Genomic DNA, 25,582 nt, shown 5'->3' on the forward strand with positions numbered 1-25,582 from the left:
TCTGGAGAAAATAACGCTGGGATAAACAAGGACCGGCCTGGCCGTGAACAGCAGAGGGAGCTCTGCCGGAAAGGCTCAGAAACTCCTCTCCCTCCCCAACCCACCCCTTCTTTGGGGAACTCGGCTGGTGATGGGGTTTGAGGCCTTCATTACTTAGAAGCCTAGTAGGCTCATTTCAGTTCATTAAACTCTCGCGCATCACCGAGGGGCAGGCCCTGTTTCACCCAAGCAGAGAGGCTCTGAGAGGTCAGTCTCTTGGCCGAGAGACTCCAACCAGCCAGAGGCCCGCCTGAGATTCCAGGCCCTCCCACGCGCCGTCTGCGGAGGGGCGGCCGCTGCTCTCTGGCGCCCCCAATTGGCCGTGGAGGAAATGGGGACCCGCACACCCACTCGTGTCCCAGCCCCCGCCGTCCGGGAGAGAGCCGGCCTAGCCAGAGCGCCTTGGCACCCCTGCGGAGCCCACACTCGGGGTCCTCCGGCCCCGCCCTGCGCGGCGCTCCTGCGGTTCCGGGCTCCGGGCTCGGGTACCGGGCGGGAGCCAGTCAGAGCCTCGGGCCCTCGCGCCGCGCGGTCCTTTCCAGCCCCCGCGTTCCCGCCTCTGCCCTCGGGGCGAGACGCGGAGTGACCGTGGCCGTGGCGGGAGCCCTCGTCGCGGCGCAGCGGCCGGCCTGGGAAGGGTGCACGGGAGCATCGTGCCCGAGCAGTGCTGCGGTCCAGCGCGGAAGGGGTGTCGCCTGCAGGTCACCCAGAGGACACCGGGAGGGGAATTCCTGGGGTGGGAGTGAGGCGAGGTGGGCGACGTGGAGGCAGGGGAGGGTAGACGTTGGGTAGGACGCATTGCTCGGTCCTGCGGCCTGACCTTCCGGGGCCACCAAGGGGGTGCGGGAGCGGCGGGGAGCGCGCACAGGGCGCGACCCCTCCGCACGCCTGCTGCCGGTTCTCCCCGCCCCGGGCGCTCCAGACCCCACCCGGGCCTAGGTGGTCCCCGCCCCACGACCGCTGGACGCCCCGTCGGGGCGGGGCGGGGTAGACGGGAGGGAGCCGCGCGCGGGCAGAGGGGACGCGCGGGCTCCGCGGCCGGCTCCCCGCACCGTGCACGCGCCGCCGCCTTCCTGAGCTTTTCCAGAAGATGTCGGGAGCCATCTTCGTGCCCCTGGAGGGCCTGGGGGCCCCGGACGCCGCGAGCGGCCACCCGCTGGTGTGCCCGCTGTGCCACGCACAGTTCGAGCGCCCGTGCCTGCTGGACTGCTTCCACGACTTTTGTGCCGGCTGCCTGCGGGGCCGCGCCACCGACGGCCGCCTCGCCTGCCCGCTGTGCCAGTGAGTGCCCCAAAGCCCAGTGGTCGCCCCCCACCCCCCAGGGAGACTGGCCCCGTCTAGATGCGGGGCTAGGTGCAGGGAGGGCAGGGCTCTGACTCCCGGCAGAGGCCGCTGGGAGAGGCTGCCCCCAGCCCGCACCTCTCAGCCCCAGAATGCGGGCTCCCGCCCATTGTACAGAGCAGGTTAACCGAGGCCCGGAGTAACTGGCAGAAGCCCTCCCCTAGAAAGCCAGGAGGCAAGAGGAAGGCTGTGCAGGATCTCAGCACAGCAATCTAACACTGCCAGTAATTCACTTGGGGGATCCCTTGAGTATTAGATCAACAGAAGCAGGTTATGTTGGCTCAAGTTACAAGGGCTAGCCCTAAGTTTGTGTAATGTGATGAGAAAGGGTAGAGGGGAGGTGTCCACCTCTGAAACCCCAGGTCACCAACCCCATGGGCCCCCAGGATTCGCCCAGGATGGGGCAGAGTGGGGGACAGGGTCAGAATGAGCACTGGGTGAGATATTTATAGCAGACGCCAGCTCCCATTTTTAGTTCCAGCCTGAAATGGGGGGGGGGGGGGGAGGGGTGGGAAAGGAGATAAGGAGCCATGGGGAAGGGGCATCTGGATCTTGGCTGCAGCTTCTCCACAGACACCAGACGGTGGTGAAGGGCCCCAGCGGGCTCCCTCCTGTGGATCGGCTGCTGCAGTTCCTGGTGGACAGCTCAGGGGATGGCATGGAGGTGGTGCAGTGTGCCAACTGTGACCTGGAGTGTGGCAAGCAGGCAGGGAGGCCTGGGGGTGGGGGGTGGGGGGGAGGGGGAGTGCCTGGGGGTGGGGAGGGGGAGTGCCCCACATGTCCTTAGAGGATTATTCCCTCTGTGGATTTTCCAAAACCTAAGTCACCCTGGATCCCAAATGTGGGCCCCGTTTTACAGGTGGAAAGACTGAGGTCCAGGACAAGTGACCTGAGGCACTAGCCAGATAGTGGCAGAGGTTAACATCATTCCATTGGGGGAGGGCTTACCAGTCCCCAAACTTGGGGTGGAGTTGGGATGACCCTTGAGGGCTCCTCCCTGGGGAGCTGACCAAGCCATCTGTACCCAAGGGGAAGTGAGGACAATGTGCTGTTGGAGAGGGGTGTTCCTGCCCCCCTCCCCCAGTCTAAGAAAGAGGAGCAGAGGCCAGGCTTCAGGCTGGGCTGTGAATGTGAATGGCACGCGGGACTCTGGCCTGTGAAGGTTGGATAAGGTATTCCAAGCCCCAGGAGGACAGCCCTGTGGGGCCAAAAGCTCGGGATGTGCTGGGCAAGTGAGGGCCGACAGTTCAGGAGGTTAGGGGTTGGAGGTAGGGACAGCATGGAAGGAAATGGCCTTAAATGCCAAAGTAAGGAGTTGGGTCTGTGCTTACACAGCCATTGTTGGGGTCAAAGCCACAGCGGCAGTGGGAGACCTGGCCTCTCAGCCCTAGGTCTTGCGTAGGGAAGGGAACCAATGGGCCCTCCTTCCCTCTCCCAGCCAACTTGTGACACAGATGGCCAGGGTGGGCACCGTTACTTGGCCACTGTTGAGGGTGCCAAGGAGGGCTTGAGAAGCCTTCAAACACAAAATTTTGTTGTAGGTAAAATGTTTCTGCTCCCCCCACCCCTCATCTGTAAACTGGGTATATTCAAGCGTCATGATTACCCGGAAGGGCTGCATTTAGCCGCGTGCCTGCCCCAGGCTCAGACTGACGCACTCTCTGACACGAGCGAGCGTGTTCAGGGACTCAGGCTCCTCGGCCCGTGGGCAGGCTGAGGCTGCGCTGGGTCCTCTGTCCTTAGGACGCAGAGACCACGTACTTCTGCAACACGTGTGGGCAGCCGCTGTGTGCACGCTGCCGCGATGAGACGCACCGGGCACGCATGTTCGCGCGCCACGACATCGTGGCCCTGGGCCAGCGCAGCCGCGACGTGCTCCAGAAGTGCAGTGAGTGCGGCGTGTCGGGTGGGGGTGGGGGCCGGGGCCGGGCCGGGCGGGCCTGCCCGGAGCCCTCACCTCCGTCCCCGCCGCCCACCCCCCCCCCCCCCCCCCCCCCCGCCGCAGCGCTGCACGCCGAGCCCTACATCATGTTCTCCACCGACAAGAAGTCGCTGCTGTGCATCCGCTGCTTCCGTGACATGCAGGGGTGGGTAGGGGGGGGAGCGGGAGGCGAGGGGGTGCCGGAGGGCAGCCGGGAGCGGGGCTGACGCGCGGGGTCCCCGCAGGGAGAGCCGGGCGCACTGCGTGGACCTCGAGTCAGCCTACGTGCAGGGCTGCGAGCGGCTGGAGCAGGCGGTGCTGGTGAGCGCGGGGTGCCCAGCGCGCCGGGGCAGGGGAGGTGCGCGCCTGCCGGGCTGAGGCCGCCCTGTTCCCAGGCCGTGAAGGCCCTGCAGACGGCCACGCGGGAGGCCATCGCGCAGCTGCAGGCGATGGTGGAGGAGGTGCGGCGCAGCGCGGCGGAGGAGGAGGCCGCCATTCATGCCCTCTTCGGCAGCATGCAGGTGAGGGGTAGTGGGGACCCGACAGCCACAGGCTGAGCATCCTCATCAGCCACGACCCGGTACCCACAACACCCCACCTCCCGCCGGCGTGGAGTTTCCGGTGTAGCAGGGCAGCCGCGCATGGAGTTACTTAATCACGGTGGCCAGGAGAGTTCCAGCCCCAGGCTGGTGCCAGAGGTGCGGGGTGGTGAGGGAACACTCCCCGCCCCCTCCCCAGGGGAGCTGCTGACATTTAAGGTGAGGGCACCAGGACTGCCAGGCAGTAGGGGGCAGGCAGGAAGAGCCAGCAGGTTGGAGGGACAGCCAGCGGAACCAGGTGTGTGGCTGGGCCGCAGGCGTGGGGGACTGCCGGGCCGGGAGGTGGCGGGCTGACCGCGCCCAGTCAGAAGCAGGCCATCCCTTCCAGGACAAACTGGCGGAGAGGAAAGCGCTCTTGCTGCAGGCGGTGCAGAGGTGAGTGGTGGCGGGGTCTCCACTCCCTGTCCCTTGGCCTCCATACACCTATCTCCCTGCCTGGACCTAGGCAGACCCTGCCCCACCCTGGGGAGCAAGACATCTGGGCGAGGAGGGCCGGGTGGCTCAGGGCACCGGGGAAGGATGCACAGAGCTGGTGGGGAGATAGAACCTCCCCGTTCTGAGCCCCCCCCCCCAGGTGGGGGGGGTGGGCGCCACTCCCCTAGGAGTTGAGGCTGCCTGCCCCTCCCCCAGCCAATACGAAGAGAAGGACAAGGCCTTCAAGGAGCAGCTCTCCCACCTGGCCACTCTCTTGCCCACCCTGCAGGTAAGGGGAGCTGGGGGTACAGGGCTGGGCACTCACCCCCCCACCCCACCATTTACAGAGCAGTGTCCCGCCCGCAGGTTCACCTGGTCAACTGTTCATCCTTCCTCAGCCTGGCCAATAAGGCTGAGTTCCTGGACCTGGGCTATGTGAGTCCCCCTGGCTCCTGAGGGGTCTCCCTCTCCCCATCAGAAGCCCACCCTGCACACCCAAGACTCCCACCTCGGGGCCTGGCAGCCTGCCCCCCCCGGGTCTGGACCAGGGCTCTCTGCGGCTGACCTCCCCCTCCTCTGCACCATCATCTGCAAAACATTCAGGGGCCAGCTGAGTCCCTTTTAAAAGGACGGCGAAGCCTGGAGGGGAGCGGGAGCCTCCACTCCGCCCACAGTGTGGGGTGTCTACTGAAGTTCGGCTCCCCCCAGCTTGCCTGTGGATTTGGGGGCTGGGGTGGCGTGGGGGTTCTGGGACAGTCCCAGGGAAGGGACTCCCAACACGTACCAGGTGAGTGCCAAAGTCAGCCTTGCCCTCGCGGCGCGGGGCCTCACTGTCCTGCCCCGCCAGCCCCCCTCCCCCGCTCCCGGGGGCCTGAGCGCCCTCCTCCCGCTGCAGGAGCTGTTGGAGAGGCTGCAGGGCATCGTCACGCGGCCGCAGCGCCTCCGGCCAGCGCAGAATAGCAAGGTGCGGGGCGGCGCGGGGTGGGGGGGCCGGGGCGGGGCCGGAGGGGGCGAGGAAGCCGCCTCACCAGCCGGTCCCGCCGCCCAGATCGCCAGCGACTACCGCGCCGAGTTCGCGCGCTGCCTGGAGCCGCTGCTGCTGCTGGGGCCGCGCCGGGCGCCGGGGGCCGGGGCCGCCCCCAACACGTGAGCAGCTGGGGGCGCCCTCCCTGCCGCCGGGGCGGGGTGTGGGGGCGACACGAGGTACCCGGTCGCGGTAGGGACAGGCTGCTTGCCGCCCTCCCCAGACGGAGGGACCGGAAGCCCCGGGCAGACCTGGCAGAGCAGAGCCTGGTTAGGGAAGGACAGAGAGGACCCGGGACTGTCCCCAATTGCTGCTCATTTCCTCCGCCACTCGCGCCCCCCCCCCCAACCCCCGCCTTAAGGCCCGACTTCCGGGCCTTAGTCTGGAGAGCCAGACACCCAGGAGGACTTAGGAGAAATGCCTGAGCTGGATGTATGTGCCAGGGAACCCGGTCAGGGGAGACTGGGCGTCAGGTGAAATGCCCAAAGTCCCGTGGGTGAGTGAACAAAGTTTATTATGCACCAGCCCTGACACATCTGGATGGACCTTTTCCTGTACATTGACATTACCCTGGATTTTTTTAAACACCATGCTGCTTGGTCTTGGGTGCGCCTTGCGCAGACTTTTTCAAAGTTCCTAAGTGGTTCTGGTGTGCAGTCCTGGGGAGAGGCTGAGAGCCTGGAGAAGGGGAGACCCTCCCAACCCCCCACATCTGCATCCACACTGGCTCTCTCCCCCTCAGGCTAGCAGCGGGCTCAGGCCCCAACGTGCTGATGGGGCCCAGCTGCCCTTCCCCAGCGGGAAAGATGCTGGGGTCACTAATCCAAAAGCCCACGCTGCACCGGTCCATCAGCACCAAGGTGCTGCTGGCCGAGGGTGAGGATACGCCCTTTGTGGAGCACTGCCGCCACTATGAGGACTCCTACCGGGTGAGTGGGGCCAGGGACCTGCAGGCTGGGAATGTCCCCACCCCTGCCTGCCCAAAGTGCAGTGGCCAAATCTAGTCCTGACCACCTGGCCTGGAGGCTGTGCCTCTGCTGAGGCATGCTCACTAGGTGTCTGTGCACAGCGCCTGCAGGCAGAGATGCAGAACTTGAAGGACCAGGTACAGGAACTGCACCGGGACCTCACCAAACACCATTCGCTCATCAAGGCGGAGATCATGGGAGACATCCTGCACAAGTCCGCACAGGTGGACACGCAGATCGCCTTGGAGTACGCCTCCCTGGAGGGGATGAGAGCGGTCTTCCAGGAGGTAGACCCTCCCCGGGCGCCGAGCCCCTTGCAGCCCCACCTGTCGGGCATACGGGGGAAGGAGAGAGGAGGAGGAGCTTGGCCTGGTCCATCATGAGGCCCTCGTGTGGCAGGCTCTGGAATGAGGCTCTTTGCTGCCTGGAACCCCGTGACCTAGCTGGGGGTGCCCTGTGGACCTGAGTAGCTAGAGGACAGAAATGCCACCAGTGGAAATTCCAGCTGATGGCCATATGCAACATCCAACTCCCTTTCTCTTTCAGATTTGGGAGGAATCCTACCAGCGGGTGGCTAACGAGCAGGAGATCTACGAAGGTCCCAGGCAACTGCTGCTGGGTGCACCCCCATCCTGGAGCTAACCCACGTGTTGGCAGGGGCAGGAAGTCAGTTACCCACTAACCAGATACAGACTCCCAGGCTCCTCCCCTTAGCCCTTGACTTTGCCTCACGATTGCTAATGCCCCAAAATGATGCATGTGAGGTCAGGATTCAGTAAACAGAATACCTCCACAAGTCTCACGATGCTCTTTAATTAAAGAGGCAATCGATGACGTAGTTGGGATAGATACGTAGAAGGTGTGAGCCTGACAAGAAGAACCTGAAGCCAACAAGACCCAACGCTCTGGCATTGGCCCCCACAGCCCAGCTCCGTGACCTTCTCCAGCTGAAGCAGGAGAATGCCTACCTGACCAGCATCACCAAGCAGATCACGCCCTACGTCCGCTCCATTGCCAAGGTGAAGGAGCGACTGGAGCCCAGGTGAGAGCAGGGGTTGTTCACAGGGGAGCCAAGACACTTCTGAATGTGTGTGGACAAGGTGCCATATGTGCAGAAGAGCTCCTTTTAGGAAGTCAGTGGGCCAGGTCACGAGGGTTTACTCAGGGCATCTGGGCAGACCAGGTGCTGGACATCTCTCAAAGACACAGAATGAGTTGGCTGCTCAGAGTTCCTGCTTCGAGGCACAACATTGCCCACCTCTAGCCCTCAGGAATAGGCCAAAGCAGAAGACACTTCTTAGGGCTGAAATGAGGGCCCTCAACAGATCCAGGCAGCAGGACACGGAGGAGAGGGCAGAACTGCCTCACTACATGGTTAAGCCAAGTCTAGGCTCTCAGCACCATACTTGGGCATCAAAAGGTGTTACAGTGGCAGAGAGATGTTGGTGGCAGGTTCTCAATGTGCTTGTCTCTTGCATCACCTGGTTCCAGGGTGGGCTGGTTGCCCTGTAGGTCTGACCGCGGTCAGCCTGAAGTCTTTCTCCACCACCCTCTGGGGGACTCCCGTTGCCTTGCCCCTGCACCCTTCCGTGACTCTTTGGAAAAGGGTGCACGGGAGGTACATATTTTGGACAGCACAAGTCTGAAATGTCTATATTCTGCCTTTGCACTTGACTGATGGTTTTGCTGGGTATCGAATTCTAGACTGGAGGGGTGCCTGGGGTGCTCAGTTGGTTGAGCATCTGACTCAATTTTGGCTCAGGTCATGATTCCAGGGTTGTGGGACTGAGCCCCTCACCAAGCTCCTGGCTGAGTGTGGAGGCTGCTTGAGGTTCTCTTCTCTCTCTTCTATCTCTCTCTCTCCCTCTGCCCCTCTTCCCTGCCCGTGCTTGCCGTCTCCCTCTCTCAAACAAACAAATAAGTCATGAAATTCTAGATTGGAAATGACTGTCCTTTGAAGGCATCACTGTATTTCCTTGCTTCCGAGATTGTCTTTGAGAAGTTTGAAGGCATTCTGACTCCTAATCTTTGTGATGAGATCGACTTATTCTCTCTCGAAGCTTCTGGAATTTTCTCTGGTCCCAGCATTCTGAAACTTCACACTGGTGAGGGTCTACTTCCATCCATTAGGAAGGACCTCTCAGTCTGTAAGTTCATGTGCTTCAGGTTTTTTGTTTTGTTTTGTTTTGTTCATTTTGAGAGAGAGAGAAAGAGCAAGCCGGGGAGGGGCAGAGACGGAGAGAGAATCCCAAGGAGGCTCAGCTCCTCGTGCAGAGCCCAATGTGGCGTTTGAATTCAGGAACTGTGAGATCATGACCAACCTAACCAACCAAGTCACCCAGGTGCCCCCATGTCCTTCACTTTTGACATGTCTTCTTGAATTAGTTGATTTCTTCACTTCTTCTCTTCCTGGAATCCCTATTATTGGACTACTGGCTTTCCTGGGCTGATGTACCTCCTCGGTACTTTCTTCTTTGTCTTTCTGCTGCACTTTCTGAGAGATTTCTTTTCTTCCAACCCTTCTGTTGAGGTCATTTTTGAAGAAAATTTCCAAGAGCTCTTTTTAAAATTTCATTGTTTTGGGGGCGCCTGGGTGGCTCAGTCGGTTAAGCGTCCGACTTCGGCTTAGGTCACGATTTCACGGCCTGTGGGTTTGAGCCCCACATCGGGCTCTGTGCTGACAGCTTAGAGCCTGGAGCCTGCTTTGGATTCTGTCTCCCTCTCTCTCTGCCCCTCCCCTGCTCGTGCTCTCTCAAAAATAAATAAAAATGTTTAAAATTGTTTTCCATTTCCAAGAGCCCTTGTTTTGTACCATGGTCTTCCCCTCCCCCCCCAACACACAGCATTCTGTTGTTTTATGGACAGTCTCTTGCCCCTCCAAGGCTGACAGGTGTTTGCTGTTTCTTTCTCCCTTAAGTCTCTTTCCTCCAAGTTTTTGTTTAGGTTTCTGTCTTCCGTTTTATTTTATTTTTATTATTTTTGGGTTATTTTATTATTTTTTTTAATGTTTATTCTTGAGAGAGAGACAGAGAGAGGCAGAGAGTGAGTGGGGGAGGGGCAGAGCGAGAGAGGGACACAGAATCCAAAGCAGGCTCTAGGCTCTGAGCGCACAGCTCGACTCGAGGCTCGAACTCACAAGCCGTGAGATCATGACCTCAGACGCTTAACCGAGTCACCCAGGCGCCCCTCTCTCTGTCTTCCATTTTAAGGACTTTTCTCAGGCCATCCTTGATCGTGTGCTCATATTAGGGGTGGGGGGCAGAGGGGGCAGGCCAGAAACTCAGAGCACATGGGTGGCACTTCGCTGCAGGGGGGTGGGGCACCGGGGTGGGCAGTGCTTTTTTCCTGTCGTTCCCCGGTCTCCCTCCTGGCGGCTGCTGTGTGGAGCATTTGCAGGCAGCCCTGGTTTTCGTTTCCCACCGTGTCGTACCCCGGTACCTTCGCAGAGACCAACCCTTCAGGGGGCTGGGGTGGGGGAGGGGAGGCCGCTCGGCCGTGGGGAGCTTGAGGCGGCCCCCTCCCTATTTCTGTCCCGTCTTCCCTGGTAGAGGCGATTCCGTGGTGTGAAGGCAGTAGGGTGGGGCGTGTCCCGCGTCCGTTCCGAGCTCGGGTTTCTCCCGGCTGCTGAGGTTACCACTGACCCTCCAGCTTCCAAAACTGTGGTGTTACCCTTTTCTCTCCTCAACCTGGAGAGGCTCCTTCCCCTGTTGTTTTGGCCCCTTTCCTGGAGATTTCGTGAGTTTGAGGAAGAAGGAAAACTAGTGTGCGGTGACCGTGTTCCTCCAGAACTGCCAAGCCACCTCTCCGGTGACTATTCTGACATACGCACGGAGAGGTGAAACGCAGCCTGGCCTCTGCACAATTGCGCTGAAATCCCTGTCTACCCGGGACCAGTTGCCGCGTCGGCTCCGAAGCTGCCATTCCGAGTCGCTTGCTCCGCAGACAGTGTGATTCCGTTTATGAGACGTTTATGAAACGTCAAAACCAGACAGAACTACCTCTGGCATTAGCAGTCGGGATGGTGGCCATCCCCGGGTGGGGGTGGGGGGCTCTGGAAGGAGGAGACGTTCCGGGTGCCACTGCCCCACTTGTGCAGGCCACGTGCCTGTCCCGAGCCTTGTTCTTAGAGTTTGCGCACGTTTCCTTCTGTGTGCTGCTTCGGCGAGGAACTAGCTTCAAGGACGTGCTCCTGCCCGCGTGTCTCTGGGGACGTGGCACCAGCGGTGGGTTTTGGCAAAGGGAAAGGAGGAGCTCAGGCTGGAGCCCAGCTCCTGGAGGTTTGGGGGGGCGGGGGAGGCTGGCTGCCTCTGTCCTTTTTCATGGCACCATTTTCCAGCATCTGGCATTGCTGCCTCTGCTTCCTCCTCTCCCAGTGCCCACAACCCGCCCCCGCCACCCCTGTCCCCACTGAGCCCGCTCCTGTGGCCTGTTGTCCTCCGCGACCTCTGGCTGCAGCCCTTGGCCTCTCCCGGTGCTCAAGAGCAGGCCGCTGTCTTCACCAGGCTCCTGTCTTGCTTCTGAGGCAGCCCACACCTGTTTCCCTCCTGCCCTTCAGGCTGTCCCTTTACAGACTGGCCGCTCTGCCACCTCTGCTCAGTGCCCAAGTGTCAGCTTTCCACAGGGCTCAGTCCTAGAGCCTCTCCCCATCCCACACCCTATGCTTAAGGGGCTCCATCCGGTCCCCCCACTTTAAAACTCCAGTGCGCCACTGACCACCCCCGAGCCCTCCCCAGTATTGGCCCCCCTGGGCTCCAGACCCCTCTCCAGCTTCTCCTCCTGGGGCGGGGTATGTCTCCACTTGGACAGGTCACGGGGGCCTCAGATCCCACAATGGCAGAACCCCATTTCCTCCCCCAAACGTGCCATTGTTTGTACCCCTCAGGAGCGGCATCACATCCCCCAGGTGCCCAAGTGAGAAGGCCAGGGGGCCTCTGATTCCTTTCCTTCCTTCGCCCCATTTCCTACATACCCTGAATCCTGCTGACATAACTGTCTCTGCCCACTGTCCCCACGGCAGCCCCAGGCCACGCCACCATCACTGACCCTCTCTGGCCCTTCTAGGGTGTTCCACAGCCAGTGGTCTTCTTAGAGCCTAGAGTTCCCATCACTCAGGGGCCCAACAGCCCTTTCAGGACCCTCCCTGTCCACCTCTGACCACGGCAGCCCCTGGCCACACCCCAGTCATAATGGCCTTTCAGTTCCCCAGAGAAGCCAGACCGGATCCCCCTTCCCAGATTGTCCCAGGGATCCTGGGACACGCAGGTGTCCGTTCCTGCCATTCCCTGCCACCAGGCCCCGCGGTGACTTCTTCCCAACCACAGCGCAGCTGCCGTCCCCGGGAGCAGCTCTGGCCCTCAGTAAACAGCTGAGACCCAAGCCCTAGGCAGGCCCGAGTGCCTCATTCAGTTTGGTCTTGTCCGAAGAGGGGGCTGAAGGACAGTGACTGGCTCTGCTGCCTTCGAGCCTCCCAGGAACGGTCTCTCCCGCACAGGCTTCAGATGCCCGCGGGGGAACAGCTGGACCACCTACAGAACACGCATGAGGAGGACGTCAGTGCTGAGACCCACGCCAGGTAAGGCGAGACTTTCCAGCCGATTCGATCTCAGAGACAGGTCCCGGGTTTTCTTTCCCATTCGGTCCAGGCTTGCCGCTGACCAGCTCTAGAGCCTTGGCTGGGTCTGTCTGTAAAACACGGGTCAGAGGGGTTCTGAACCCGGATGGCGGCTTCACAGAGGAGACGTGACCCACACTCCAGAATTGCAGATGGCCACGGCTGCTGCCTGCACCACTCATGCCACCGAGGGCTGCGGGCACCAGAGACTGGCTCGTAGGCATTTACATCAAGTGAGTCAGATTCACTTGAATGAGGAAAAGTAACTGAGGGTTCTCTTCTCCAAGTGGGAGCATCACTAGTCACTGGAACCACGGGGTTTGCCAAAATCCTTGCCAGAGAAAGAGAAGAATGTGTGGTAACAGATCCGTCACTGTCACGGGCTGATCTTGTAGTATTTTGCTCTCAGTTAAGCCTGCTGCACACGGGGCAGAGACCAGGGCTGCGGGAGACCAGAGCTAAGAGAGCTTGGAGGGCACAGAGCACCTGCCACGGTGTAGAGTGGCTGGTGACAGAGCAGAAACTAGTCTCACCCTCCTGGGCACCACACTCGGCTCCGATGCGTCAGAGGACTGTCCATTCAAAGCTGTTGTCGCAAGCCACAGACATAGCCTGAGCTGCCGATGTTTTGGCAACTAAAAACCATTAGAGACAAGAGGAGAATCCTTTAGGAGAGAAGGTTCTGGTTCACCCACTGGTGTCGTCCAGAAAGGCTTCCCATCCCAGGAGCCATGCTGGTGCTGGCACACAGTGAAATGGGGGGTGCCAGGCAGCACTCATGCCAAGTGTCCCTTTAGGAATGACCCGGTGAGTGTCGCAGAGAAGAGAGAGAAGACGTCAGAACCCAGAGGGAACAGCTGGACTCCAAACAGCCTCAAAGAAGAGCCTCCACTGAAAAACAAAGACCCTCACAGACCCAAACCGAAAAACGGGGGCGAGGGCCCAACACAGAGAGAGCGCCTGACTTAGCAAATGGGACTGGTCCGGAGGGGTGGGCATTTCACAGCACGCAGGTCAAGACTGGGATATTTAAGAAAGGTTATTCCCACCAGGTATGTCATAAGGGGTAATCACCAATCAGCGGAAAAACCCAGACACTCCGACCAGTCCTAATCTCAGATTCTTTGGCTTAAGTTTCACTCTTCCCTGTGTTTGCGCTGCATGAAGTCTCAGTCCTCCTCATGGGGACTGGGGGCGACGCCCCAGTCCGCCTGGAAAGAGTGAACACGTGAACGTGCCGCGCGAGCCCCTCGCTGGCCTGGCACCTCCTTCGCGGGAGCGCCAGGCCCTGTCCCCGTCAGGGGCCGTGCTCAGACAGCCCTGCCGTGCCTGCCTCCCAAGAATTCAGGGTGTCCTGAGCCACGGCCCCGCTGGGAAGTTCCAGCCGGTAATCTGAGCACTGACTCAGCAAAAGGGAAAACCGTCACTCCCGTTTTCTCCTGTCAAGGAAGGACTGAGCTGCCAGGGCAAAGGAGAGGCGGCCGGTGGCACGGGCTGCAGGAGAGGGTCAGTACAACTTCCCCACAACTTTCTGCTGCTTCTCCAGACAACGGTCACTCTCGTGTTCACCTTCTACTGGTATTACTAAAGGATGACTCAGAATCCTTTCTCCAGAAATTCCTACTCCTACATGGTGTCCTTTCTATCAAGCGTAATTTCACAAATGCTTTAAAGAGGAAAATTAACCCAGATGACCTAAAATTTTAAGTTTTGGAGTTAAAATGTCCACACAGTCACATTTGAAGGAAATATCCAGCTCGATGTGGTGGTTCAAACAGCAAACGGATGGGGCGCCTGGCTGGCTCAGTCGGTTGTGTCCAACTTTGGTTTGGCTCAGGTCATGATCTTGCAGTTCATGAGCTCAAGTCCTGCATTGGGCTGTGCATTCGGTGGTATGGAGCATGCCTGGGGTTCTCCCTTTCCCTTTCTCTCTGCCCCTTCCCCACCTGCACTCTCCCTCTCTCTCTCAAAATAGATAAATAAACTTAAAAAAAAAAACAAAAAAACAAAAAACGAACAGCAAATGGCTTCCATGTGCCAGGTAGGGCAGCACATCAATCTGTGAAAATGTCACGTCAACATCCACCGTTCTGCCCCTGCGTTCAGAGCACTGATGTCCTCATTCCAAAGCCTAAACCCATGGGAGCCTAAAAGGCAGGAGGAACTCGTCACAACAAACTGGCTACAGATTAGAATTCAAGACTGAATTGAAGGGGCAAAACACATCTGGTTTTATGCTGTAGGTCCCGGACATTTCTTAGCCAGTGATGACGTGATCTTAGAGTTCCTACATCCCACACAATCACGCTACCGCTCATAGTGAAATCAAGTACAGTTTTATTTAAGAATTGGAAATAATCAGTATCTGTGAAAGAAAATCCAATTTAAAATATTTAAATAAACATTTCTGCATGTAAAAAGAAGAGTAAAATAATTACTCCATTAAATTACTCTCCTAGCTATGGGACGGCTTCCTCTAGAGCAAGTGCTTGGGACCACCCCTGCCGGCTGGCCCTCCAAGCCCAGGACAAGGCGTCAAGCTCTCCCAGCAGGGCGCAGAGAGCAAGCCTCTCCCACCAACCTCATCGAGCCACTACAGGAGCGAGATGTGGTGGGAGATCGCAACTATCTAAGGCAGTAAGAAAGTGCAGAGAAGGGACAGTGGGGGTCACTGTGCCTATTACGGAGGGGCTGCTACCAAAAAGCTGGAGCTGTGGCCGGCCCTCCTGAGCCTAAGCTACTAACAGGTGTATTGGTTTAGGAATACTTCCCTATCGTGTCCATCACTCAGAGTGTTAAATAAATGGAAGGGACTGATCAAGTTTAGTTTTGAGGCTCAAGAAGCAGTTCATACAGATGAAGGGCCAGTGGGGTACGCTGCCTTTCGCTTTCGGCCAGGCTCACCCCACTCACTACCTCTTTTCTGCGAGCTGCTATTCTCGGCCACAGCCTGCAAATCCTCATAAAACGTCTCACTTTACGCTGCTTCAAAGTAGCTTTGTTCTGTGCAGTGCCTTTTTTTCCATTTAAGAATCTCCACTTTAAAACCTGCAATGGAAAAAGGAAGTCATCTCTTGACAGTTTCTTAATTTGAGGGAACTGGTGACGTGGCCTTTACCCAAAGGCTTTTGGGAATACCCCAAGAGCCTGCACTTCATTAACCTGATTCTCTGCACGCACACTGTCACTGCTAAATTTATAAAGTTAAAAATAATCTGAAAATGTCAGTACTAGATGAAAGTCAATCACTTGCCAAATCCTGCCCCTAAGCAGTTCATCTTTTCTCCCTAAGTAACTGCTGACTTCTGCCCTGGGCGTACAAGTCGGGGTGAGGGCGCCCCCCTGGTCCGCCCCTGGAAGAGCTCTTTAAAGCCCAGGTGATGTAACAGCAGCACCTCGCCACAAAACACCAGGCCCACGTTCTGGGCTCAGGGGCCCGGCAGGAAGGTGGGCTTTGAGAATTCTAGCAGGTGGGGCAAGATGAGATCGCCAAACGCCAACACCTTCAGACTTTCTGTCCACAAAGCCAGGGGGCCGTCATTAGCTGTTCTCCATCTATTAAAGACAGCTTCACAGCCCTCAGTGGGAATGAAAGTTGGGTCCAATCCCGGTAGATACAGCACAGCACTTTCCCTCAAGCAGCTGGGGATGGCTGCCAAAACCCCAGCCACACCCTCCTCCATTCTGCAGTCCCAATGAGCGGAGCTGACTTTGCTAAGCGTGGTCTGGAGAACAAGTCAGAAGTGAGTCAACTCGAGTTCCCAGAGTAAGTGCATGTTGAGTCCCACTGGGGAGTGTTCGTGCCAGAAGGACCTGCTGCTGAGTGCTCCAGCGGCGGCCTCGGCCGGCCTGGCTGCAAGGCCCTCACGAGGGCCGATGGTAGAGTCCGCTCACATGGGCGAGCGGCATCCCAGGAATCAACAAACCCGTAAACCTCTTTGGTATACATAATAACAAAAAAATTAATTAGGCCATGAAATCTAGAAACAAGTGATGTTTCTGAGTTGGTAAAATGCTCTTCCGAACACACGTTCCCAGCGTCTGGTACAGCTAAGCAACGTCCACGTCTGTGTGACTCTGACACAGGATAGATTTCATTTACGCCATTCTCTCTCATCTAAGTATTAAAAACGTTTGACGTTGTTCTTCTAAGTTTTCACAACACCCCTATGAGGTAGGTGGTACTGACCCCATTCTACGGATGGGGAGTCTAGGCACGGAAAGGTTAAGTGGCTCCTCGAAGCCGCCCGGCACGGCGTGGCAGCACAGCAGCCCTCCAGCCGGGGCCGCCGCGGCCGTCGTCGTAATCAGGCTCCGTTAGCGCCACCGCGGAACTGCAGGAAGGATTCCACGCGGAGACCAAGGCCCTCTCTGGTCCAGAATTAAACAAGGGTCCTAAAGCTTACGTACTTAAAGCCAACCACTTTCCCCAAACTTGGAAAACAAAAATACCGACTACATCTCCGTCGGGACCATTTGCTCTATTTAAGACTCTCGTACACTGACTTGCTTGAATGTTGCAGTGGTGTGTGCGTAAACCCCTTGGGAAAGAGTGTGAGATGATGTTAGAGATGGTGAGGTTCTGAGAACAGAACATAGAAATCAACAGTTGAGAGATTTCAAATGAAACAGAAAAATATAAGCTATGGTGAAAGACTGAAATCCCAAACCAACGGAGAGCAATACTTCCCGGTGTCTGACGATGCCTTACACAGAGCACGTGCTCAGTGAGCATTTCTCTGTTAAAGGAAAAATGACACCCCTTTGACATGCCTGTGTCACTGATAACAGCCCCCTCTGGGGAGGAGAGCGGGAGCCAGGACCCCGGGGAAAGCCACAGGGGTCCAGTCTCCCTGGCCAGGGGTGCCCTTGTGAACACAAAGCCACTCAGCCAAGTTGTCTGGAGGTGTCCATTCTGCCAGATAAAAGTTGGGGCTATAAACACCAAGTGAGTCCCCTCTGAATCTATACTGCTATTTATAAAAAATAGATATGTAAATACGATTAAATATATTAAGAGCCAAAGTGCCTTATAAAGAATTATCTTAAAACTGTATAGATGCTCATGCACTTAAGCACAGAAAGAAGGAGGTCGAAGCTGTGCTGTTTGTGTTTTTCGGTTAAAGATTCTGAACGAATTTCTAACACTAAGCACTGATGCCCACATACCCCTTCCTGCAGAAGAAGCCTTACTCGACATCATGAGTGAGTCCACCTCTCCTGAGGGGTCTCGGTTACACTAAATACCTCGTGGGCCATGGGCTCTCGCCAGGGCCCTTCTGGAGGGGCACTGTTGAATATTGCTGTTATTTGCTCCTTGCCCACCTTTAATCTATGTCCTACCTTGATTGAGCCCAAGAACAGATTGCTCTAGGGTATGGGGTCCTTTGGTCCTAAGGCCTTCTGACCGTTTGGTCTCGAGTGATATTCCAGAAGAGTAACTGGTGACGCATAAAATGATTCAGAAAATCCATTCTGCGGCGTGGCTGCCGGGGGCAGTTCTGTCCCGGGCTGTGTGGAGGGGGGAGGCCCCTCGGCCCAGCCTGGCCCGCTCCGGCTGTGTTATAGCTCCACCTTGACCCCTTTTATAAAAGGCAGGCCTGTGGGCACCCGCTTCTTATACTCCAGGTACTCGTCTCCAAAAAAGTGAATTAACGAGATCTCCTCTTCTTCTGTCCGATCTCGGAAGAATCGCCACACCGTCAGAGCGTAGCCAACGCCACAGATGGGGTTGCACAGCATCACCTGACAGGGGACACAAAGTCGATCGGGGTCAGAGTGTTCCGACACCACGAACGTCAGCAGCACTGCTTCTCCTGAACACCCGCGGACGACTTCCTGTCGGGGAAGGGCCCCAGAGATTCTCAAATACCACCGGGGTCTTTGAGAGCAGCGGCCAGGGCACACGCACTGAAATCACCCCACCCCTTTCACATTAGAGCTGAACGCTCATCACGGCAGTTTTCTTTCATACGCTTTTCTGTTGTTCCTCTTATGTGAGAGGTACCTAAAAATTAAAACATCAACTTCTCAGATTTCAGTCTTCAGGCTGATGGCAGCTCCCCGTGGGGCTCCTAGCCTGTCCCTTCCTGTTCCAGGCACCCCCTCCAGCCTGCAGCTGCCTGGTCCCTGGCCCCTGCCCCTGCCCCGCACCCCCTGCCCCCCTGCCGCCCCAGCCCATCCCTGTACCAGATCCACTGCTACCTGAGCTTATGAAATCACTTCTTTCTTCAAACCACTCCCCTGCCCCAACCCAGAAAAGCAGCACCTCGGCCACCTCCTCTGGCCCCTTTTCTCTGGGCTGTACCCCCACTCTGACTGCCTCTCACTTCCTTACTCATGTGTTTTCCCCACTCTTAAGAATGTCTTCCCCACTGATCCACAGCCAAACAGTCCCTCCAGGCCAAGAACACCTCCCGGCTCTCAGGAACTTCCTGTGCTATGTGGGAAACCCACTACTCCACCCCTGCCCCTTCTGATGGACCCCTACGGACACATGTCTTCCCCCAGTGGGCGATTTCCACCAAGAGCCAGGCACATGCCCTTGACTTCTTATTCCCATCACTACTTACTGGGCACTTAACCGTATTCCAGGCACAAGTTAAGCCCTTTACGACCAATAAGCCCCTATACTGAACCTCTGGGACGGCACTGCTGTCCTCAGTGTGTGAGGACAGAGAGGCCAAGCAGCCAACATGAATGCCAGGACTGGCCCTGTCAGTGCCCCAGAGCCTGTGCCCTCACAGCCAGCAACCACACGTGGCTTCCCAACACACCCTATACTAGGGTTTCCCAACTGCAGCCCACAACCTGTTACTGAGCCCCGAAACCCACTTAGTGCATCACGGCATCACAAATAACAAGACAGAAAACAGGAGTATTTTGTACTCAGTAAGAACAAATATTGCTCTGGGAAAGACCTGTTCCGTTTTCATGCATGTCTGTGTGCCGGGTCACAGTGTAAAAAGACCTATGGTCAAAGAGGTACGAAAACTCTTTAGTCCTAGAACACTTAAATACATAGGTAGCATTTATGGTAAATTACACGATTCAATTATAATCAACTTGTTCCCAAGGAGTATGATCGTTAATGCAGCAGTCTTAAGTTTCAGAAATGAAAGTTTTAAAATAAATCCTGGGGCGCCTGGGTGGCTCAGTAAGTTAAGCGTCCGACTCAATTTTGGCTTAGGTCATGATCTCACCATTCGTGAGACTGAGCCCCAAGTCAGGCTGTGTGCTAATAGGGTGGAGCCTGCTTTGGATTCTCTCTCCCTGGCTCCCAGCCCCTCCCCACTCATGCTCATGCGTGGTCTCTCTCAAAACAAACTTTAAAAAAATAAATGAAAAGAAAAGAGAAAAAAGGAAAGAGGAAAGAGGAAAGAGAAAAGAAAAGAAAAGAAAAGAAAAGAAAAGAAAAGAGAAAAGAAATCCTGTGTGGTAACCTGCCCCTTCTACACCATGGCGGGGGGGGGGGGGGGGGGGGGGGGGGGGGGGTTTCACCAGGGAGTCCCCAAAGGACCATGTATTGCCAATGGAATGCTTGGGGGCCCAGAATGGATTTTCTCAAGGAGATGAGGAGTTTCCTGAGCTCTGTTCACATTCTCTGGCCAAGTCTTTCTAGGACCAAGAAAACAGATTCAAGAGGCAATGGTCAGGAAGCAAGGCTCAGTCTGCAACCCGAGACACAGCCAACCTCGGTAGCTCACGTTAAACCTAATACACGACCCAGGCCTCAACAAGAGCAGCTTCCGATGAAAATCAGAATCCACTTGAGCAGCAGAAGGCTCTCTCTCTCCCTAAAGCCCCATCTCTGTTCTCATCCCACAAGGGTGCTCCAGATCTAAGGTGAAGAAGCAGGGAAGGGGTAGGGCAGATGGGGTCACAGCACCTAGAATCGCCAGCAGTTTACAAGTTTAGGACACCCAGATTTTAGGTACACAGTGAAAACAAACAAACAAACAAACAAACAAAATAACAAAAAACAAAACAAAAAAAAAACCCAAAAAACGTTAAGGACTAAATCCATTCTTTTGGGTTTTATTTCACTACCACTTGAAACACAACAGAGGGCACATGCGCCTATCTGAAGGAGACCAATAACCTTGCAGATTCAATGAAATCCACTGAACTGTACATTTCAAAATGGTACATTTTATGGCGTTAGATTTTTTAAACTGTAAAAAAAATCCAAGGCGACCACTGTCATTTCTGATACCGTACCTGGGTTCCAATGCTCCAGTAAAACCACCCGACGTACGAAGGATGCCGAAACCAAGCATACACTCCGCTTGTCACCAGGGTATGAGTCTCTGATTTTTCATTCTGCACCACGTGATTGAAATTGGAACCAGCTGTGAACATGGCCGCTTTCCGCAGACATTCTCCAAAGACCACCATCAGCAACCCCAAGGCACTGAGCCAGGTGATCTGCTTCAGTTCTGGAGGAGAGACGTGTGACACACAGGAAGTGAAGACATGGGCCCATGGAGCTCCCCCTGCAGATGCTTAAAATGAACCTATTTCTCCAAGGCCAGCAACATTAGGAAACATGCTAGTGGACAATTAGCATTTGTCATCACATTAAAATTTAATTATAAGCAAAACACATTCCCCTAAGTCGTGCTGTTCATTTGCTTCAAGTGCCAACAACCCAATTAGAGCATCATGGCAAAGACCTGATGAGCTCTCCATCCGTGTCCCTCTGTCACATGCCCCTCCTTCCCTTGGGGACAAGGACAGCTAAGTGAAGCAGAGAGGGATCCAATGTTTCCCATTCTGGCCCTTTACCAAATCCTGGGAACCACATATATTTTACTTAATTTGCTGTGGAAAGTTCCATTTGAGAGTACGTTTCAGATGCAGAGGTTTTTGCTAATAACACCTTGACACGAAAAGTCTCAAGTCACAGAAAATGAACAGATGCAAATCTCTGACTGTAAAAGTAGAATTATAGCTATCGAAGGTCGGGACTTCACGTGAGGTAGTGCGGTACGTTGTGGAAGGCTTAAAGCAAACGGTCAACATGTCCTCCGTTCAAAATCCGGAAGCGGAAGCCACAAGCTGTGCTTGTCCTTTATAAAGAGCTTAGTGAGGACGGAGAGCTGGGGAAAGTGACTCGGAGGGATTACACCTGGGAGGCAAGCCCACGTCACCACCCTCAGGCCTGCACAGAAGCCACCCTTCTCCCCTCCAGAGGGAAACGTGGGACACACTGACCTGGCCAAAAGATATTTTCGAGTGTGAACTCTATCCAAGAAGAGAGAGCAGCTACTGTGTACTCCAGACTGTGATTCAGGAGAAAGGAATCCAAGGACAGACTTTTGGGGTTATTGACTGCTGTGACCAAATATTCAGAATAATGGAATAGTGACAAGGAGCACATATACCTATTTAAAAACAAAAAGAAAGAGAGGTAAGTTGGGGCAAGGGAATCAAGTTGGCCGCAAGTCCAAGCGCAGATCTGGGTCTGCCAAACTGTCCCTGAATTCTCTGAGGAGGTCCCGCTGTCACCTACCTGAGAGTGGACATCAGGCACCCACATGTAACATTACTCTTCGGGTCTACAGAAGGTGGGGCTTTGCAAAGACTATTTTTGAACGTAACAGACCCCACAAACAGACTAGGGTCATGAAGGCATTATGGGCCCTTCAGTCTTTTAGAAAGGATACCACACACAGTAAAATATGAAAGTGGAACACAGTCAAAACAAAGCAGTGATGTATGTTGAATACAAAAATTCAGCAAAACAAATAACTCCAGCAAAGAAGGATTAGATGGCTCAGAGAACTGATAACGGGAGATAAAGCCTTTTACCTTGAAGCCACTGGTTCATATCCAGGTCAGGGACTAGAAGGCTCAAGGGAATGAAATCATAGTGTAGGGGAAAATCCTACAGTGGCCGTGGGGGAGGCGCTAGATGTGACCTAATAGAAATTAGAGACGGAAAAGGCCTGTGAAGATGAGCCAGAGCCTTGCCCCTTCCTGTCACTGAGGACCTGTACCCTCTTCTGGGAAGGGCTCGTCACATTACTGATGAAGGCGCCTATGGGGAGGGTGCCAGGGAGACCTGTTTCTGCCTGCAACAGAAGCGACCGACCGATGGGCACAAGTTCTCAAGGTCCGAGACATAGGGATCTAGCTGGACATCAGAGACCGTACAGAATCCTCAACAGCCTTCAGCCAGTCAGAGAGGAGACACAGGGATGAGGATATACCACTTCTGACCCTCTGATCCTCCCACCCTCGCCTCAAAACCACTCTTCCCCCAAATACATCTTACCAGCCAAAGTGACTCCAAGAAGACTGGCTAAAACTTAGCAACATGCCGCAGCCGAACACAAAGCCAAGGAAGCAAGCTCGGATGGCTATCTGAAATGGACCCAAAAGAAGCTCAGTCACCGGGCTGTTCCCCGAGCACACATCCGGGCTGCAAGAGCACACACCCCACTTCCTTGGGACAAGTAGGCTACTGGGAAACACTTAGAGCTGATCTGCTCAGAGACTAAGAGGGTAAGGCAGACGTGCCTGGGGTTCAAATCCCGCATCCACCCCTCTCTGGTTGTGTGGCCTTGGACAAGTTACTTAACCTCTCTGGACCTCCGTTTCCCCCCTATACACAACGGGGACAACAATGGTACCTACCTTTTAGGACTGCTGTGAACAGTACCCGCATAAAGCACTTAAGAGTGCTGTAAGTTCGAGCTACCATTGCTATTATTACTGCTATTAGGATTCAGAGCAGTGGGAACACCGCATGAACCTCGTTTACTGGCCAGACTCTCCCAAGTCCACGCAGCAAGTCTAGTCGGGGACGTGCGGGGCTCTGTGCCCAACCCCCTCCGAGTAACACTGCGGGGGCTTCTGACCTGACTTGGCGGCAGGTTAAGTGTGTCTCCACAACTTAAATGACATAAAAGAACTCGTGGGCCCGCTTCCTCCCCACGCCAAGCGCAGCTGCTGAACCGCACCAACTGCAACTTCCCACCCACTCCGCGGGAGAGAGAGAGGGCCCGCGACCCACGCCCCGCCCCCCCCCTACCCCCCCCCCCACCAGCCTAGTGAGGCGGGGTCCCTCCTGCCAACTGAACTTCCGGAGAAAGAACACGCCCGGGGGAGGCGGTCCCTCCCACAGGCCCAGCTCCCGGCCCACCCCGACCCCGAGGGGGACGGAGGCCGCGCGCAGCGCCCAACCCACCCGGGTCCCGCCCTCGCCCCAGCCCCGGCCCCGGCCCCGGCCCACCCCCGCCCGGCCCGCACCTGGTAGCGCGGCGGCCGGTAGAGCAGCAGCAGCAGCGCGTTGAGCCCAGCCACGTAGAGCGCCAGCCCGGTGCGGCCCTGCAGGCCGGCGCGCGTGAGCAGCGGCAGCGCGAGCACCGAGGCGCCCAGCAGGAAGGTGGCCAGGCTGAGGCGCGCCTCGGAGCCCGGCGGAGCCCGCGCCGCGCAGCCCGCCATGGCGCCGGGCGGCCGACGAGCGGGCGACGGCGCCGGCTGTAGCCCGGGGAAACCCGCCCGCCGCGCCTGCGTACTGCGCCGCCGACGCCGGCTGGGAAGCGCCGCCGCCTGGAGCCCCGCGCCGACCGAGAGCTCTCGCGATACCACCGCGCAGCGGGGCGGGGACCCGGCTTTGGCGGGAGCGCCCCGCCCACGGCCCCGCCCCACCCCGCCCCGTCAGCCCCCGGGGGAATCCTCTGACCCCGGCCGAGCGGCGGACGGCGGGCGGGGCGCCTGTGTCCCCGGCCGAGAGGCGGCTGCCGGCGGCTGCCAGAAAGCAGCCCCAAACTCAAGAACGCCCCTGTCCCAAGAAATCAGTCTGAAGCGACCCTGCCCTCGGACGGCCCCGCGCGGTGCCCCGGCGAAGCCGACACCCCTCGGCGCGCAGGCGCGAGCGGGGCGGCCCGCCAGGTGCCCAGGCTGCGACCGCGCGGGGACCCTGCCCTGGAGGCAGCCGGAACACCCCGTACTGGGCAGCCGCGCGCGGGACGACCGCCCACTTCGTGGTGAGGGAGCATGTTGGCCAATAGCGAAAAAGCGCAGGAGGCTACACCGCGTTTTCCAAAAGGCAGAATCCAAAAGTTTACAGTGCGACTTTGGCTTCGCTGGGGAAAAGCACAAGCAGACGTGTGAGCATGGGGAAAAGATTGGAATTATTTAACAGCGGTCACCTTCAGGTGATGGGACTCGGGGTGACATTCATTGTCTTCTTCATATGTTGTATGTTTTTGTGTTTTCCACATTGCCCACAGTCAACATACATTACTTTTTGAATCGGAAATTGCTCTTTTCTTTGAAAGGGTTAATGTCCTCTTCTGGGGAGCTCAGAGAGGGATGATGAAGGAGAAAAGCAAGTGAGCAAGTGACCAGAATGGAGAATGGCGGGTGGGAGTGGACAGGAGCCAAGTAAGAGTGGAGGAGAGGGAGGGGCTCCAAGGAGGGGCCTGCGGATGGGCGGGCAGAGGGCTAGGAGGCAGCTTGGAAGAGATGCTGGAGCTAGGTCTTGGGGCACTCGGGGACCCGCAGCGTTAGGCTGGAAATGAGAGCAAGGACATCTGTGGGGAGGGAGGGAGGGAGGGAGGGTTGGCACTGAGTTTGCAGACACAGAGGCAGGAGAAAGGAAGCCTGAGTTGGGATAGGGGACAGGCCCCCGGGGAGGCTGGAGCCCAGAGTAGTGGGTCAGAGAGCGCGAGACCAGACTGAGCTGCAGTCAGCCAGGCCTGCATCTGAGCCTCTGGCTGCCCCACTCTCTCGTCTGTCCCTGCAGGACCTGGCAGGAGGCCTGAGGTCTGAGCAGCTGGGCTCAGGGAAGGATGGAGAGCCTGGGATTGAATCCTGGTCTGAGGACTGCCGTGGCCCAGCTTTGTAACGTCGGGCAAATCAACTCCCAAGTCTCAGCGTCCTGTAAAACAGGGGTCCTGATTTCACCATCAGGTATTGACAGTGTTCTCCCAAGCCTTGTACCATGTTTAAATGGTGCTCAGGAGACATTTGCTAAACTGGGTTCATGGGAATTGAAAGGAGATGTAATGTTTTTGTTGTTTTTAAGTCTGTTTAACTTTTTTTTTTTTAAGTTTTATTTATTTTGAGAGAGAGGGAAAGAGCATAAGTGGGGAGGGGCAGAGAGAGAGAGAATCTCAACTCGACTCCATACTGGCAGCACAGAGCTGGACATGGGGCTCGAACTCACAAACGGTGAGATCATGAGCTGAGCTGAAACCAAGAGTCGGATGTGTAACCAAGTGAGCCACGCAGGCGCCCCAACTTTGTATTTTAAAACATTAAATCTCCAGGGTGCCTTTGGCCATTGGCATCTGCTGTCCACACTGACTTAGGGCCTTGATCTACCCCCCAGGGACTGGCTCCCTTCTGGGGGCAAAGAGTAACATGAAATCCAGTTTAGCCAGTCCAGGCAACCCCCTCTCCTTTGCCCATCACTTCAGACCATCCTTCTCCATCAGCCCTGATTAGGGAACATGGGGCAAGCTGAGGACAAAGTACAGGCTAACAGCATCCCCACCCCCACCCCAGGTGGGATATCTGTGTCTTCCTCCGACACTCCTGACTGCTCAAGAACAGGGGAAAAGAAAGAAAGCAAATGTCTGACTGATGGAGATCACGGTCATACAGAACAGGAGTCTCCTTCAGCCTACGGGTAACTTAGTAAACTGCAAG

The 25,582-nt window shown here is 56.6% G+C and overlaps 2 protein-coding genes across 4 annotated transcripts; one reads left to right on the forward strand and one right to left on the reverse strand.

Annotated features, from left to right (window-relative positions):
- Positions 1-757: 757 nt before the first annotated feature.
- Positions 758-14,343, forward strand: RNF207 (ring finger protein 207). 3 transcript variants are annotated; one of them, XM_045475448.1, is made up of 17 exons: positions 764-1,320; positions 1,954-2,086; positions 3,124-3,268; positions 3,386-3,467; positions 3,547-3,622; positions 3,697-3,822; positions 4,229-4,275; positions 4,531-4,603; positions 4,681-4,749; positions 5,210-5,278; positions 5,363-5,460; positions 6,081-6,267; positions 6,408-6,593; positions 6,853-6,904; positions 7,231-7,348; positions 11,798-11,878; positions 12,715-14,343. In XM_045475448.1, the coding sequence occupies exons 1-17, from the start codon at positions 1,130-1,132 to the stop codon at positions 12,884-12,886; spliced, it is 1,905 nt and encodes a 634-aa protein (XP_045331404.1). In that variant the 5' UTR covers positions 764-1,129; the 3' UTR covers positions 12,887-14,343. The 3 variants fall into 3 exon arrangements, with proteins under 3 accessions (XP_045331405.1, XP_045331406.1, XP_045331404.1); XM_045475449.1 differs by lacking the exons at positions 11,798-11,878; positions 12,715-14,343 and having other exon boundaries at positions 758-1,320; positions 7,128-7,342; XM_045475450.1 differs by lacking the exons at positions 11,798-11,878; positions 12,715-14,343 and having other exon boundaries at positions 759-1,320; positions 6,853-6,911.
- Positions 14,238-23,873, reverse strand: ICMT (isoprenylcysteine carboxyl methyltransferase). Its single transcript, XM_045475451.1, has 5 exons — positions 23,174-23,873; positions 22,197-22,285; positions 21,134-21,303; positions 20,138-20,355; positions 14,238-17,662 (listed from the first exon to the last, which is right to left on the reverse strand). Exons 1-5 carry the CDS (start codon positions 23,366-23,368, stop codon positions 17,480-17,482), a joined length of 855 nt encoding a protein of 284 aa, XP_045331407.1. The 5' UTR covers positions 23,369-23,873; the 3' UTR covers positions 14,238-17,479.
- Between the last annotated feature and the right edge of the window lie 1,709 nt (positions 23,874-25,582).

The sequence above is a fragment of the Leopardus geoffroyi genome, chromosome C1, assembly GCF_018350155.1.
Source record: "Leopardus geoffroyi isolate Oge1 chromosome C1, O.geoffroyi_Oge1_pat1.0, whole genome shotgun sequence".
In the NCBI taxonomy this organism is placed as follows: domain Eukaryota; kingdom Metazoa; phylum Chordata; class Mammalia; order Carnivora; family Felidae; genus Leopardus; species Leopardus geoffroyi.